Genomic DNA, 17,719 nt, shown 5'->3' on the forward strand with positions numbered 1-17,719 from the left:
CGTAAACAACAGCTCTTAGCTGCTATACCGTCAGCCGGCTTACGTCACTTCAGTGTTCCTACTGGCGGTGCGAAAGCAAACAGAAAAAAGGCCCTAAAACGAATGTAGTTCGAGGGGAAGCTCCACAGGGAATAGTTCCTATCGAATTAGACCCTAGAACTGTTCGGTGCGAAAGCGCCTATACTTGTATAAATGTGTTGACAGTAGAGTAATTCGTTAGTAAATGTACACTCCTCTAATGAGACAAAAAGAGAGGCATTCTCATTTCTTGTACTAAACATCACAGTTTTTGGTACAGACTGGATTTTCTGCAAAATTTCTAAACGCTTGAGCAGCAGTTGATACATATGCACTCATATAATATATAGTCATATACACTGAAAGTCATAATCTTGAAAAATGCTACCCTACACATACCATTTACTTATTCCACATCTCTTTTCTTCTACACACCTTCATCCTCTGTTTCCATAGCAACTGCCTTGTGACTACCAATGTTTCCATAGGTTGGTTCCTCACTCATCAGTACCTCCCTGGCCTTTATTTCTTCATCTGGCTCAGTTTGTCCTTTGGAGCCCCCTGTAGAACCCAACACCAGATCTGCTGCTGCTTCAGGCTTATCCATCCCTCCAATTTCAGATTTTATGTTTTGCTCCAAGCAGTGGTGATGGATGGCAGCATATTCTGACATGTCAGAGGAGGCAACTGCGACATCACTGGCCTCCCTTGTGACCCCTTGACCCTGATATTTGGTGAATTCCACGGCGGCATAGTGGAGAAGTTCTGTGTCGTTTTGTGTGGCTCTCAATGGTCCAGAAAGCATGGATTTGTTGACATAAAGAGACTCTTCTGCCTGTACAGGACCCTGTGAATTAAACATTAATGAGGGAACAACAGAGCATTAAGGAGAGGTTAAATCATTTGGTCATTAAATACAGTTGTGTGTTTCCTTAGGACAATATAGCGTTAGCCTATTTGTAGTAAACACTATACAATATTCTGTAGTTTCATTCTGCAGTGCATTCTTCTTCCATCTCAGGATAATCTTGATTTTCAGTCATGCTTTAGACCACGCCATAGCACAGAAACTGCTATTGTCAAGGTTTTGAAGGACTTACAGTATTTACACCTTGAATGACTTTGTATTTAGATTATGACTGTGTATCCAAGCCCAGCTCCAGCTCTCCGTAACAGGGTGGGCCAGACAGATTGTGTGTGGGGGGGCAAATTATATAAATATATATCCAGAAGAAACAGGATGTTTTGGACGGAAGTCCTACATCAGCTGCACAAGCAGAGTGCTTCTGAGGTTGTGTACATATATATGTAAAAAAAATAAAAATAAATAAAGTAAATCTCCGTGATCGTGCACACACACACTGTGAACAGGCCACAACATACATATATGAGCAGGAGCAGTGGGCAGCATGCCTGTCTGGGGGGCAGTTAGGGGTTAAGTGCCTTTCCCCAAGGGCAAGCTGTGCAACGGGAAAGTGTTGTTCACCCACTCCCCCTCCCCCGCCGATGCCCACACCCACACCCACATTTTTCCTGCCATTCCTGAGGATTGAACCGGCAACCCTCCAGGCGCAAGCCCACTTCTCTAACCATTAGGCCACAGCAGCCCATTATGAACAAATTTTGTCAGCAGCTGTGCCACAGGTGGCAGCGCCCAGGGAGCAGTTGCAGATTAAGAGCCTTGCTCAAAGGTGCTTTTTTTCCCCCCCCACTTCCTGCGGCGACTGAAGAAGACCAGTCTCCCCCCACCTATCCTCACCACATTCTACAGAGGCACCACAGAGAGCATTCTGACCAGCTGTATCACTGTCTGGCAATGGGAACTGCAAGGCCTCTAACCGCAAGTCCCTACAGTGGATAGTGAAGATAGCTGGAAACATCATAGGAACTGCTCTCCCATCCATCCAGGCCATCTACGATGCACGGTGCACCCGGAAGGCGCTCAGCATCATGGAAGACCCCACCCACCCTTCCCACATCCACTTCACCCTCCTTCCCTCTGGCAGGAGGTACCGGCACATCCGTGCTGCCTCCACCAGACTATGGAACAGTTTCATTGTATCATACTGTATTGTATTGCATTCTGTGTTGTATATTGTACAGGGTTTTACTTAATAATTTTTGTTTTTAAATTTTATTACTTAGTACTTTTTTTGTTGTTCATAATATTTATTGTGCATTATTTATTTGTTGTATGTGGCACTGTGGTCCTTGTGTAACGCAATCTCATTCCCCTGTATGCATGAATCATGCAGTCATGCATATGTGGAAATGATGATAAAAGCAGTCTAAGTCTAAGTCCTGCTACACAGGCTGGAAAATCTTGTTTGCAATGATTGGACAGGCACTCCCCTGGTTTTAATCCTGACTGAATGTTACCAGTTTGTTCACATAAATGGTGCGTGCAATGAAGTCAAATAATGGTGTACCTCAAGGCTCAGTGCTCGGGCCGCTGCTTTTCACACTGCATATGCTGCCTCCCTTGTTCCCTTGTTAGCCCGATGACGCACAGCTGTGTATATCAGTCAAACCAAAAGCGGTTTCTCAATTCTCTTGGACAGAAAATCGATTGTTACTCAGTCCTAAAGTGGCTAGACATAAGGTTGTACACTGAAATTCACAGATTTCTGTGTTGTGTCTGCTACATCTGTTAAAGACTTAGATGTTATCATGGATGATAATCTCTTATTCGGTTCTCACATTGGAAACCTATTCATTGTAGCCTATTTCCACTTAAGAGACAACAGCAAGCTTAGAAAACTGCTCTCCCATCAAGATGCAGAAAAGCTACTGCATTTATAAGTACCAGGCAGCACTGCTGTGTTATACCCTGGCTCTCTCTTTCCCCCTCTACTGACCGTTTTTTTATTTCCTTTGTTTCTCCTTGTTAGTTTAACCATTGGTTCCACCTGTGTTCTGTTAGTTTAGTCTTGCCCTGTTTCGTTTAAGTACTCCTGGTTTTCCCATTTGTTCTTTATGTGGAATTGAGTTGCTTTTGTCAAGTGAGTTGAATTATTGTTTGAGTTGCATGGTCAATAATATGTTCAAGAATCCTGTGTTTGAATCCTGTGTTTGAATCCTGTTGCATGTTCTGTACGTTTCAAGAAGTCCTTTGTTTCATGTTTCATCCCAATAAAACTGAGAAAAGCCTGTGCATGCATCCAGACTCTACTGGAAATCGTGACATGCTGCAATGCTCTGTTTGCTTGATGTTCCTCAGAGTCCTTTAACAGGTTCCAGCTGGTGCAAAATGCAGTTTGCACTTGTAGTGTACTGTCTTATTTTCCTTCAGCATTCTTGTATTTCCATCTAGGCCAATACTGAACTCAGTTGTGGCACTTATAAAACAGACAGTTCCTTATGGCTATATGCCTGGCTTGCATTCTCAGTCTTGGAAGTCATTTTGGATAAAAGTGTCTGCTAAATGAATAAATGTAAATGTCACCAGAGCTATAAATTTGTCAACCAGTTAGCCCTGTATTGTGCTCTCTACATTGACTGCCTGTTTAATATCATATTACTTACAAGTTACTGTTGCGTTCTTATAAGGCCCTAAATGGTCTTGCACTTAAGCTCCTTGAGCAATCTACCAGTTCCTTATAATGACCCCTTATCTACGCTGTTCACAGGGCACAGGTTTTATGGTAGTTCCTAAAATTTCATGTGTTACAGCAGGCAGCAGTCTTTTCCTTTAGAGCTTCACAGCTTTGGAAAAGCCTTCCAAATAAGATTTGGTGTTCAGGCACACTCTCAATTTTTAAATCCAAGTTAAAGGTATATTTGCTTAGTCTTTCCTATAGCTAAATATTCTTAAGTCAAGTATACCTCATCAGTCATCTACACAGCCAAGGAGTGGAGGTGAAGGAAAGTCAGTGACAAAGTGAGTTATCTGGTGAACTGTGTGTTTTACTCAGTCCATCAGTCAGGACCATCCAGTGATGTCATCCAGTCCTCTTGGACTGGACATATCTGAATGTGTGTTTGGGTGTGGTCTGTGTGTGTGTGTGTGTGTATGTATGTGTGTGTGAGAGAGAGTGAGATTGTGTGTGCATGTCACTAACTCCATCGGTTTGAATAAATCCAGCAATGTCCTCTTGTCCCCTTATTGCAGTTTTGTGTTGACAGCATCTGTAAAAGCAAAATCAGTTTGCTCAGTCACTAGTTCAGTTACTGTTTAATCCAATTTATTCAGATGTCCTTTATGGAAACATGGTTGGACCAGTAACAATGTAAACATGACATATTCATTCATTAAAAGTAAGTTTGTATAAAACGGGTTTTCTTAACAGAGATCACTGTTGTATATGTAAAAGATTAATAATAATAGGGATCATTATGAGGAATATGTGAGATGTTACTAATAACAGTGATCATTATGTGATTGAAATGAGGAGTTTTGGTAACAGAAATCTTAATGAAGTATTCTTGATATCTGACCTCATGCTAAAATGCACAATGAAGCAGAGTAACATCATGGTGATGGCTCCCGCTGCAGCACCAATCAGAAGAGACCACATGTCGATCCCTGGCAAGAATATCAGTGGTTTTCAGCGAATAAAAGCACTTTATGTTGTGCATTTTGTCTTTACCATTAGACCTGTGGTCTGACCGTTTCACAATTTATAATAGCGTTTCATCACTGGATTGTGGTGGGAGAGACTTCACATGTTTCAACAGACTATCTCTGAGAAAAAGGATGTTAAAAAAGGAACCAACTAGATCTATTTAATTTCCCTCTGACATTATTAAACCTGTGGGCCATCCAGCTCTTGGCAAAATAGACTAAGAAAGACTGAACAGTTATATACAATAGAAATGAATAGCTTCTGCTTTAATGGCCATTGCAACCAACAAGCTCTGCCTTCATGAGCACAGGGCCTCTCACGTATTTCTAGCATGTTCTTTCTTTTCTGTTTCCTGCCTTTTGCTGGCTCCTTTTTTGTGAAATATATAATTCCCTCAATTTATATTTCTATACCATTATGGCATTGAAACATGTTACTATGTGAGGCTTTTCTGACCTTGAGTGCTCTGAGGAGTTGACACACTAGCAAACAGCAGACTGGCAGAGCCCAGGGTATTGGTGCTCAGACAGAGCAGAGTGGGTGTGTCTTTCTGTGATTGACACATAGTGAATGAGCTCTTCAGGCCTTTCTCTCCCAGTGGCTCCTCTGTGATGACTGTGTTGGAGGAGTTGGTTATTTGGTGTCCAGACAGATACCACTCCAGTCTTGGGGAGGGACTCCCACGACTCTCACACACACAATGCATTTCAGCTTCACTTTTCTTACAACCAGAGGAGACAGAGATCTGAGGAGCAACTGGAGAAAAGGAGAGATAGATGGTCAAACTCACTTCAATCTGACCAGTGAGCGCCTTGATCCTGTCTCCTCAGAAACCTTTACTGTCATGGAACATCAGCTTTGAATCTCTGTGTTTACATTAGCATCATTAGCTCTCAGATTCTAAACAGTCAAGAGAAAACCAGGCAGAGCAGAACTCACACTGAATGTCCAGCTGTGCCGTGGCGTTTCCTACTCCGTGTGCGTTCTGGGCTTCACAGCGGTACTGTCCGCTGTGTGTCGGATCGGTCTTATTGAAAGTGAGATTCTGTCCAGTCACTATAAACTCCATCTCCGTTCCTCTGACTCTGTACCAGGTGTAGTTGTGAACTGCTGGGTTGGCATCACTGAGGCAGGTCAGAGTAACAGAGCTGCCCTCTAACACCCATCCAGAGGGACTGACTGACACTGACGTGTTCCTGGGAGAATCTAATCGGGGAAGATTTGATAAAACCTATATCATTATGGGCCTGACTCTCTCTTTAATTCCATGTGAAAAGAGACCGCATTTGAATTAAAAATGTGTTAGAAAATTGTACAATTTAATAAGTACACGTAAAGCATTAAAAACAGAGTCTTCTAAAACAGAGTCTTTCCAGAATTTCAACTTGCTGAAAAACGTTAAAAATCTCACACAGGACATTAAGTGTTGCAGAGCGGGCTGATGTGTTGGTTTGGTTGTTCTTTAGTTGGTAAGTGGCAGTGCAGGTGATGGTCTCTCCGTGGTGCAGAGGAGTAGCAGTGAAGGTCAGAACAGAGGTCATGTGTGTAATCGGACTGATTTTCTCCTGGAGTTTCTCCTCAGACATATTCAGCCTGGGGCTCCAGGTGAGCATGGGGCCCAGAGAGGGACAGGAGGCTTCAGCAGAGCAGTTAAATCTCACACTCTCCCCTTCCATCACCTCCACTTTATCTGGCCTCAGTGAAACTTTGGGTGGATCGTCTGAGACAGACAGAGATTTGGAACTGAGATTTTTGATCGAATGCATGAATCACATTAAAACAATTAATCAACGGTGATTAAACATAACCATAATGAAATGGCACAGTAACGATCTGTAATATTTCCGTATATAAACAAAGACTGATGTTTTGAGGTGCTGAAGACTGTTAATCGCAGTAAATCTAAACTACAGAAACACAAAAAAGTATATTGTTTACCTGTGGCCGTTACCTGGACCTTTTTCATTGCAAAATTATATTTTAGTCCGTTAAGACCCTCTAGTCTAAAGATGAATTCACCGCTGTGTTTCTGACTGAAGTCATAGAGGACTGTGGTGCAGTTTTTCACAGTTAGGTCTCCAATGATTTCCCCTCTGATCTTGTTTTTGTCTGGAGTACCGGAGTCAAACACCTTGTTATGATCACTGATCTGATCTTTGTACCAGATTCCCTTAGCTTTGTCAGTCAGGTCTCCCTCATAGTTCTCTGGAATGTCGAATGTGCAGGGTATGAGGACACAGGATCCACTCAGGGTTTTTATACTGTCTGGGAGGGAGATGGAGAAATGTCTACACACCACACCTACAACACAAATTACACAACAGTGTCACTACTGAAACACATGGACAGAAACACACACACACACACACACACACACACACACGTATGCGCACACCTTGCAGCAGACAGCCTATAAGGAGAAGTCTCTCAGCCATATCACTGTTTTCTGTACAGAGCACCTGGAGAAACAAGACAAAACACACACACGCCAAAAAAACTTAGTTTGCTGTTTTGAAACACCACGCGTAATTTAAGGCACTGAAACAATGAAAAAAAGCAGAAGACTGAATTAGACACACTGAACAATACAAAAATTTGTACAGTGTTATGGTCAATGTTAGCTGTGATGTGATCTAGGTTTATTACTCTTAAATTAAATTACAATATGAAATGCAAAGTTCTCCATAGTTCTGAATGCTGATTGGTCAATTCCAGTCATATGTAAATTCATGATACAGCATGGCTGAAACATTATCATAGTACCGTTCTCACAACACAGATACTCAATGCAGCCCTATCTGAACACCATCAGTTTCAACAACAATGAAATCTTTAAAATCAATTCTGATATCTTTTGTGGAAAGCTAAGAAATGAAGAGACAGGAAAATGTTTTCAGAAACATCTAATAATTTACAGAAGTTAAATAATACCAGTGTCAACACTGATGAGTCCAATACAAAAATGCTGTAAAAATATCTCAGAAATGTTAGAGCAAATCTAACAGTACTAACAATGTCAGCCGTTCCTGTCTGGAGCGTTAAGAATGCATAAGTGACCCATCACTGATGTTGGCTTAGTGCCTAACAAAGTGCAGCAGATTCACATGATCAAGCAGGTCTTTTTTCACATTGTCAAGCTGTCTTTTTCACATGTAAATCATGTCTTTTTGGTCTCTTGGGGTTGTGAAAAGAGTTTTCAAGCCAGGTTACTTTGCAGTTTTAATGAATTCACACTGTTGCTGGATGCAACTGTGGGCTATTTTCATCCCAAAACATAACCAAAATTCAGTGTCAGAAAAAGGAAAAGTTCATTACACAATTAATTGTCTACTGAAGGCTAAATCACAAATCAAAAAGCTCAAGGAAACAACACAAGACCAGCACAGCTCAGAAGACTCATAAGCATGAGACTTCGCAACTAACAAAGGGAAACTCAGGAGAATTTACACACAGAGTTAGATGAGTAAATTTACAGGGAACAGGTGCGACTGACAACTGGACAATGCATTGTTTAAATAGTGGTTAGCAGGCAGAGTTTGACTGGCCAGAGGTGTGACAGCAATAACTGGAACTGAGGATCAGATTTTTGGTTTGTCACCCGATAGAATGGGATTAGTGATACAAGGTTTAGATTACCATAGGAAACACCTGTATTATGCTAAGTAAATGAGGACACATCAAAAGCAGGGGCCTCCACAAAATGTAATGTTTCTTCAACAATTAAATCAACTAATGTCCCTTTATTTTTGGGGTCATGTATAAAACTTGTGGGTGCAGCCACTTCCCACTGTTGTGGTCACCATGGCTTGGAGTAGCAATGTCACTCACTTGTTGAGGCATGTTTGTTAACTGACAATCTTCAACTTTATGATACATTATGCAGATCAGGATTTAGGCATTTTGTACCACTCTGGCCCTGACTAAATTCATGTATCATGTAAATAACAACCTGTGTTGATGTAGACATAAATGGTTGCCCATACATCATTTAATCATGTATATGTTTTCAAGCTACATGTAGCCCTTAGCCTCCACCATCTTGGTCAGACTTTATTTGTTACTCCCGCCTCTCTAGAAAATGGCACGTACCAAACACATCACACGCTGGACTGATTGGTTCTCACACGCTTCTCATTTGCATAAAGTTGAAAATTTGGCATCTCGATTTCGCATGCTTCTGCAAATTCTCACCAATTCCACAACATTAGTGAGATTTTGCTCAATGAGAGCGATGCGAAATTCGCAGCTGTGGAGACGTACCGTGAGAGGGCAAGGTAAACACCAATAAATTCACACCCATTCTGAGTGATTACCATCATCATCCAATGGTGGAGAATTTCTATCCTGATGGGCGTGGCCTCTCTCAGGATGCCAGGTGTTGTAAAATGTAAAATTGCTTTAAGGGCAATGCATTATGGGTACTGTAGTGTTGAAGAGAAGACTGGCGAAAAGTTAATCAGTAGGGGGCGTGTAATGTATGAACGGTTAACAGGAAAACAACCCTGGGAAGGATATTATTTTATTGGGGTTTTTTTTTCATTTTTTGTAAAACTGTGTTTGTCTCATGGCAATAAAGCCACTCGATCTCAAGCTTAATCACGGAGTCCGGAGTCACTTCTGTTTGCCGACTGCAGGGAGGAAAAGCGAAGTTTGGGGAAGTTCCCCCGAGTTGGCTACCCTGTATCCCCTGACCACACACGGTCAGGGGAAGAACACGGGAAAGGTAACACAGGGCATGAATGTTTACCGATTATCTGACACTGTAAATGTCACTCATTTCTGCATCTTAGTCATTTTGATATTCACCTTTCAACAGCCCCTGACTATTTTTATGTTACATCAGTCACAACCTTCATTGCATACATATTTTAACCTACATCAGGTCAACAACTACATCAGACACAGACATCACTTACAAAATACATCAGTCACTTCCTCCATCAGTTACTGCTTTCCACTGCATGAAAAGTGGTATATTCGGAAATATCTGGACAAAGTAAACTTCCGCTAAACCTGCTGTTTTCCGGAGGTATTCGGATGCCCGCAGAACTTTGTCATGCGGACCTGAAAACTCCCGCAAATGTCCAAATACAGCTGTTAGACGGCAGTTTTCGGGCATCCGCGTGACCACAGTTGTTAGCTGATGGCTTGGCCTTTCAAATGCTAATAACAGTCAGTGGTCAAGGTGGGACTGGGTATAGAAGCCTGCCCCCCTTCCTCGCTGTAACTTTCTATCAGTTAGCCTATATGTAATATTTAGGCTATATTTTGATAACCACACAAACTTGTTAGGTGTTGCATGGTGTATAATACAGCACTGGTAGGCCCATGTAGCCTTTAATGTCATTGCTCTGTCATGCAGCTAAATTACAATGGACACTTCAAATGGAACATACAAAAACACACTGAAAACATAATTTAAAAAAAGTCTAAATGAGAGGTTCATTAATTACATATTTGATGGTTATGCAACTGTCCTTTACTTGGTGTCAAAGGTACAGGGTGACCAGATGCAAACAGACCAAATGCCAACTGGGGGACAAGTAGTAAGTTTGTGTGGGACAATGTGGGACATGTTCCTAATGCTGAGAGATGATGTAAAACTTAGATATAATGTCAGTCTAACTGAATAAGAAACACTTGTATACACTTGTATTGATAGACATCCAACATGCATTGGCCATTACAGGCCCATCAAAGGCAACTGTACTTAAGCAAAGCAGCAGGCATCATACAGCTCAAGTCTTTCAAGTTAAACCCCTGACCAAATCCAACTATAAGAATAAATAAGGCTCAAAATAAAATATTACATAAAATAAAACAATTTCAATGCAAATCTTTATATCAAGCCAAAATCTCTATTGGATGAGTAGCATGGTCAGAAGGGATAAAAGAACTTTTTCCTTTCTTTTTCACCATGATGTCGGCTGACAGCGTTTACTTTCATATCTGTAAAGTTTTACTTAGTTTGGTTTTTATGACGTAGCAAAGAAATTCGTCGGCCACACAGCTGCACAGTTTGATTGACGGCCACCACAGCCTCTTGATGACCGCCCTCAATGCTCTCCTCTCAGCCATTTGGTGAAAGCAAGGCTTTTAAAAGAACTCAGCTATGCTGCATTTTTACTGCTTTTGACATAGCGCTATTAAATAGATTAGAAACTATGCCGCAGCGGCATAAGCGGCTCATGTGCGGGCGGGTAAAATAATGGATCCATATATTTTTATTTCTGACCGTTAAAAACCAAACAACCAGCGAAAATGCGGGATGTTATCTCAGTATGAGGGATGCAGGACAGAGGATACAGGAGTTTTTTTTTTTAAAAAAAAAAGTTTACAGGGCATAGGAGTTTTTGTTGTTGTTCCTCGCTTGTTTGTTTTGAATGTTTCTCCTCAGTACGAGGACGCGCCCCGTTTTCAAACCACCCACTTAGAATCTAAGGTTGAGTCCTGTCCAATCAGTTTTCTGTGCGTGCATGGCGTAGAGTGACAGTAACCAATAGCATTGTGTGCAACTGCAGCGTGAAATTTGCTTTGGGGAAGGGGTTACCTGTACGTAGGAAAAGCAGGTCACAGAAGGATTACAGAAGTTGTACTCCGTATTCTGTCGATAGTGTGCATTTTGAAAATGGCTTGCAAAAGAACACTTGAGTTTTCAAACGGACAGTGGAGTGGAGAGGCTACTCGTGCGCCGGGAATATCCAATTTTTCCAACGCCGAGTCCGAACGAAACTCTTGTATTAATTTTGCTTCTACAGGAAGCTGTGCAGTGAATGCATAATGCTGAAAACAACACGCACAGATATGATCCACGGACAAGGTAAGACAACGTATTTTGTTGGTAGACTATATCGTCGCGATTGTTTCATAGCAGTGCTTGGAATTCTAACCAAACTTTTAATCAATCTTCCTTTCTTCTCTGCTTTTTTTTCTCTCTAGCATCCTGCAAGACCTATTGAGACTATTCGAAAGAATTACCGGGTGAATCCAGAGAACAAAGAGGGGGGCAGGATCGCCACTCAAACGAGGCAAAGGAGGAGAAGAGTAAGTCAAAACATCATTTCCCCAGTAGTTCTTAGACTTTTTCTCCATTTGCTATTTTCAGTGATCTAATTTCTGTTTTCACTGTGTTTTGCATCTGCACAAGGCCAGAGCTAGTGTTCTTTAAACTGAGGAAGAGGCTGCCATATGGAGGACCGCATCAGTAGAGATAATTTCTGAAGAGGACACCGCCATCTTGGATGGAAGGCCAGCGTGGGTCCTCCCGACTAGCACAGAGATGTCTGCACTGTGTGGGGTGCTACAGAATAGAGACCACGGAAGCTGGGTTGTTCTTGGGAATGCTCAACATTTAGAGTTTCATTTATGCTCCCAAAAAGCATTTGTATTATATACTATGATATTACAGTGTATTCTGTTCTAATGTATTCTATTCTGTTATATGTTGTACATTGAGAGATATATATAAAATTGTCAATTTATATGCCTTATAATTTATATTATACTGTATTTTCCTTATTCATAATAAAATTTGTGTAATTCATTTTTGTTTGCCAGACTATCTATACAATCTACCTATGAACATAAAACACCACCACCAATAATAATAATAATAACAATAATAATATTAATAATATAAATATGAATTCATGTCTGGGGACCCACAACGGACCAATGGGGAAGTGTTTTAGAGGAGGGGCAAGACATTGCTCCACTAATCCAAAGAAAGACTTTTTACCAATTGCAGGATACCTAGTGGCCCAAGGTGTGAAATGCAAATGTTCCCCTGCAAGCACCCCCAAGGGATTATTCACCATGGCAACTAAGGGCTCTAGGCAGACCCCCAAACACGGTACATATTCAGGAGTATTCCATGCCGCGTAACAGAGCTGCAAACTGCCGGATACAGCCGACTATCTGTGGAGTATCCGGGAATATACAGGAGTATTCCAGTCCGAACACACCTCTTTTCACGCAGTGTTCAGCAGTTATAACCCGCGTCAGCTCACAGAGATGCAGATTCCAGATAATAGTGTTTCCTCCATCTCCATATGATGCCATGAAGCACTGAATATTTAAAACTGTGGAGTTAAAATACATGCTGCACCAGGCAGAATACCAGCATCAAAACAACATAAGCGCCATGATTATAAAAGATCAACATAAAACAAAATTAGGTTTTTGATGATAACCGCGGAGAAATAAAAGAATTTCTCTTACCTTGGAGAGAGATAGACAATGGCAGACTATTCGTATCTAGGGTGGAACATGCTTAAATGGCATTATTCTTCTTTAAACACAGAAACTAGCTGACAGTCTTCTGACAGTATGTTTGTCTGTTAGGAACTGAATGATACAGCGTTCTTGCTAGAACATTAATGACGAATGACTAAGCACAGTGACTTCTTCTTTTCTGCACTAACACAATAGTATGTTCTCACAAGTGTGTCAGTCAGAGCAAAACCTAACTGCAGGAAATATAGCTATACAATTACAGGACTCACAGTTTTCACTCACAGCTGTGTGAAATATCCTTTAGTTGGTTTATCTGAGCTTGTAATACAGAAACATACTCCCACAGATACTGTAACGACTTCGTCTCCTCCCGCACCGACTCCAGCCATTCAGCGATCGGCGTCGCCGGTTTCCTAATCATCGGCCTGTCCCTTCATCATTCACACCTGTGTTCACTTTGCTTTCCCTGATTGCCCCCTCTTTATAAACCTCACCGTTTCCCATAGTCGTCGCGAGGTCTACACAAGCCCACGTGTACTCTGAGCGCCCTGTATCTAGCGTAATCCTATTTGTATTATTCCTAGGGTTCTTCTAAGTCTTGGTCCTGGTTTACTTTCCAGTTTAGTTTGGCGTTTGCTTTTCTGTTTGCTTTTCTACTTGTGTTGGAATCTGTGTTAGTTTGTATTCGCCTGTTTCTCATTAAAAATACATCTCTGCACTTGCGTCCAGCTTCCTGGTGACTTCCTGACAGATGCACACACACACATTAGAGGCTGACATTTTTTCGGGAATCCTGTGGGTCTTGTGACCGGGACGGGAAAAAAGTCAACGGGAGTGGGCAGAAGCAGGAATCATAAAAACAACAGGTCTGTTTTTAATATGCAGTTGTAATACAAATAAACACTATTTTCTTTATCTTGAACATAATGCTAGTCGTTCTGTTGTCTTTTTATTCTCTCCTGTCTGCTCTGGTGGCTGGTTGCTGGTTGGTTTCAGGCAGCCACCTGACCAGTACATGACGTGTGTGGATTGAAGATGGTGCAGCCACCAAAAAACTGCCACTGCCAAAAAAAATAAATAAAAATTTGCCAACAATGGAGTCGAACTCAGCTTAGACGAAGACAGCATTGCAACGCAAAGCAAGGAAAATGATCTATCAAACTGACAGAGCTTTTGGGCAGGTCTACAGTTTTAAATAGAGTCCGAGGAGTCGAGAGTGAGTGTTAAAACTCTGTATGCTGTCTGTTAGTTGTGTAAAGTTGCTATAAAATACACCACTGACTCAGGGAGGGGTGGCCTTCAGAGACACACTCAGAGACACACAAAGCAGGTGGCAGTGAAATGCAGCCAAAAATCATAAGGTTTGTAAGGCGGTCAAGTCTCGTCTAACTAACACGATTGCTCGCATGTGCGCTGCTCGTAACACTCTTCATGGTTGTAGAGTGTTACGTGCGGTGCACTGTGTGTTTTATTTGTGTGCCTTGTTTCCTTTGCGTCTCTCTCTCTCTCTCTCTCCTGACACAGGTACCCAGCTATGGCGGGATGGCAATCTCATCTGGCCTGATGTTGTGCCCTGCCGCCCCCCCCCCCCCCTCCCGTTCAACCAACCAGGGAGGAAGTGCCCCTCGTGGTTTAGCCAACCAGACGCGAAGCACCAACATTTAAAGACGCTGGATGTGCTGTGTGTTAGATTTCGATCTCGTTGTTGCCTTTCGTGTGTTTCTACTATTATTGCAAACTTGCCGTTCTGTGTTCGACCCTGAATTTTTGTTTATTGACTTTGTTTGTGGATTGCGCTCTTTGGTGTTTTGGTTATTGCTGGGAGAACGACAGGTAAAGAAGGGGATCCCTGCGGTAGTGATCACGCTGCATAGGGTTAGGTTAGAGGCGGGTGCCACTCCTGTATTTTTGTTACTAGATAGTTAGTGTAGTCAGGTTTCCTCTGGCTCTGCCACCTTTTTGTGTTGTAGTCTAGTGTGTGTTTTTCGGTGTAGACATTTAGGGTGGTTTTTGTTTTACTAGTTTCATTTCTTTGGTACCGTTTGTCGTCCTCTCCCACTTTCGTGTGTTTTGTGTGTCCTTGTAAATATATCTCTGTACATATTTTTGTAAATATCTACTTGTAAACTTTTTGTAAATATTCCAAATATATCATGCACTTTTTTTCCCACACTGATTCCCCGTGTCCGTGTTTTCCTCCCCCATCCTACCGTCCCAAAACCAGCACAGGTGGTGGGTTCCTTCATGCTACGTCCCCCCTACATACCCCTAGATACCACACTCCACCAGGGACGTAACAAGAGGGCTAAGGCTAAATCAGTGTTAGTCAGAAGCTCCTTCACATGGGTGCTAAATACGGGGGCAGTGTCGGGGTCGGGAAGTCCTGCCGAATGCACGTATATTTTCTCGTCATGTTGAAGGCGAGTCTGAGAAAGTGAAGAAATACATTATGGAAGAGCTCCAACAGGTAGGCCAGGCTACACTACCTCTACATTTTGTAATGTTTAATGTTGGGCTCTTAATATCCTAAACTGTGAGGCCTAAAATAACAGTTAATGTGATACTCAATTCCTTTAGTGCCCAGACTGCGCTGTATCCACTGACCTTTGGGCAGAAGAGAGGACAAACACACACTATATCACAATTCCAGTCCATTCCATTCTTGGTTGGAAGATGTTAAACTGGGTCCTGGCCATAAGGGAGATCCTGGGTGTCGAAACCCATGACATCATCAGAGGGACAGTGGAGTCAATCCTTTAGGTTTCTCTTTCTCTCTCTCTCTCTCTCTCTCTCCCTCTGTATCCTCCTGTGCTATGCATGTAGGATGTATGCATATGCTTACCTGTGTGACACTATATTTATTGTCTTGTTATAGTAATATAGTACTATGCTACACAGTGTCTTTCATATTTATTGTAAAGTGCTCTGACTTCTAGATAAAGTACTTTATAAGTAAAATTAAATTATTGTTAATCGTTATTATTTATTACAATAATTTTATGTTTGGTTTGTTAATCTTTCATGTTTGTACTGGTTTGTTTTTAACTTAACATGTAGGACTTTGTCATCCTGAGCAGATTTGTGTGTGTGTGTGTGACATAGAAAGGGAGGTTTGGCAGTGGGGGACAGGTGGGCTCTGAAAAGGTGGGTTTTCAGTTCATAGCACTAGCACTAAGTACAGACAGAGTAATAATGACTAAAATCAGAGATGTTACTTGATACTAATACAGTGACTGCATCTTAATTTGTAAGTTCGTAAACAACTGTGCTATCCACCTGTGTCTTGTTTTCTCACGATTTTCTGGTGGAAATACATGTATTAATAATAACTGTTAATGGCCTAACCTGTGGTGTGTAATGTTAACATTAACGTTTTAGCCAACTTGAACTAACGAACAACTGTGCTATCCGCCTGTCTGCTACACAACGATTTTCTGGGAGAATTAAATGCCACTCATACTGCGTTTCCCCCGTCTCCTCGTCTGTCATATTGCTACACAAGACTGAATAACTGTTTAATGTCAGTCATGTTTTCATTTTGTTTACCGACCATGGCGTCTTTAGGCGTCTACCTGTATTGTAAATGTTTTGCCGATCAGTCTCTCATTTCTGTGACGTTAGCTCGATAGAGCAATAATTGATCTTACGTTGGCACAAGTAACTTACCTTAGGTCTTCTTCGGCCGATCTGCTCTGAATCGCGATAGGTGACACACCAAACAGATCCGTGATTTCTCGGGTTGATAGACCAGACAACACAAAGGTAGCGAGCATATCGCCTGGAATATCCAAGCGGGCGTCCCGCATCTATATGCTTGAAGTAACTTGGACATCTTCCACATGAGCACGGTGCTCAATCAGCAATTCTCAAGTAATTTAAAACTTCGACATCCACGTCGATATCTTGAAGAGCATTTATTCGCCCGAGTATTTCCGAAAAAGTCTTCTATACGGTCTAAAATAGTTTCCGCTGACAAACCATGTTGATCAGTTAGCTTGGCGTGGAGCCCACCGATATCTTCCATACTTCATATACATCCAGTGCTGCTCTAGTGATGTTGCTTTGGTCCGAATATGTGAGATAACCACGCCCCATTCATTTGAATATAAGAGATGGAAATGTGGCATTATGAAATATAAGTACCCTGAAATAAATAATTGTGGAGTTATGAAATAAAAGTCCCTTGAAATAAATAAAAGTAGTCCTTTGAAACGCGTCATTTTAAATAAAAACCTGATTATTTATTTATTAAACTATATTGACTCATTTATACATATATATAAATATATATATATATATATTAACTTATTGGCTCATTTATTTAGTTCAGGATTTGTTTCATAGCCATATTTATTTATTTGTGTATTTCTTTATTTATTTATTTTTTATTTAAATGGCGTTCCATAAATCCTGTCCTCCTGCTCCCGCTCTGCTGGTGCTACCACTCCTCGTCTCCCCCAACCCACTAGGTGGCAGTATAGGGTTTCTCACCTTTTTTTCCGTAGATAATGAAGAAACGGAGAGGACAGTTTCCAAGATACAGAGAGGCTTTGGGAGGTGGGAGGCTCGTCAGTAATATTTTTAGGCTGTTATTTTACACCCAAATTTACTTGTGAAAACGTATAACTATTAGAATATTATTTGTGAGGTTTTTTAGATACGTTTACTCGATGTGATTAGAGGTGTTATTGGACACTAATAACAAAAGCATGCTAAAGCATTGCGTGTTATTAACACCGCGGTTATAGTGGCTTTAATCTTTTAAGCATTTAAGTGAGCGCTCAAACTACGGCTAAACCTCGGTTTTTCTTTAGGGAAATGGAACGTTGATTCTTAACGTCTCTCACTGTAATGTTGTTTTGTAACTGATGGCAGTAAAGGTAAGACTGTCCATCTTCAGT

At 41.5% G+C, this 17,719-nt stretch overlaps 1 protein-coding gene across 1 annotated transcript; it reads right to left on the minus strand.

The window, feature by feature from the left end:
• Nucleotides 1–445: 445 nt before the first annotated feature.
• LOC115826541 (sialic acid-binding Ig-like lectin 10) lies at nt 446–16,624 on the minus strand. The gene is made up of 10 exons (XM_030790416.1): nt 16,485–16,624; nt 8,775–8,829; nt 6,979–7,042; nt 6,522–6,884; nt 5,995–6,303; nt 5,523–5,789; nt 5,040–5,339; nt 4,456–4,555; nt 1,950–2,058; nt 446–865 (listed from the first exon to the last, which is right to left on the minus strand). The coding sequence occupies exons 1-10, from the start codon at nt 16,622–16,624 to the stop codon at nt 446–448; spliced, it is 2,127 nt and encodes a 708-aa protein (XP_030646276.1).
• Between the last annotated feature and the right edge of the window lie 1,095 nt (nt 16,625–17,719).

Source organism: Chanos chanos, chromosome 13 (genome assembly GCF_902362185.1).
Source record: "Chanos chanos chromosome 13, fChaCha1.1, whole genome shotgun sequence".
NCBI classification, from domain to species: domain Eukaryota; kingdom Metazoa; phylum Chordata; class Actinopteri; order Gonorynchiformes; family Chanidae; genus Chanos; species Chanos chanos.

Excerpts from the sequence above, each read along its gene's own strand:
- LOC115826541 (XM_030790416.1), bottom strand. The coding sequence starts at position 16,624 with ATGCGGGACGCCCGCTTGGATATTCCAGGCGATATGCTCGCTACCTTT. Across the intron at positions 7,043-8,774 it reads TCACTAATGTTGTGGAATTG|GTGCTCTGTACAGAAAACAG; the intron begins GTGAGAATTTGC and ends TTGTTTCTCCAG. Across the intron at positions 5,340-5,522 it reads GGCACAGCTGGACATTCAGT|TTGCTCCTCAGATCTCTGTC; the intron begins GTGAGTTCTGCT and ends CCTTTTCTCCAG.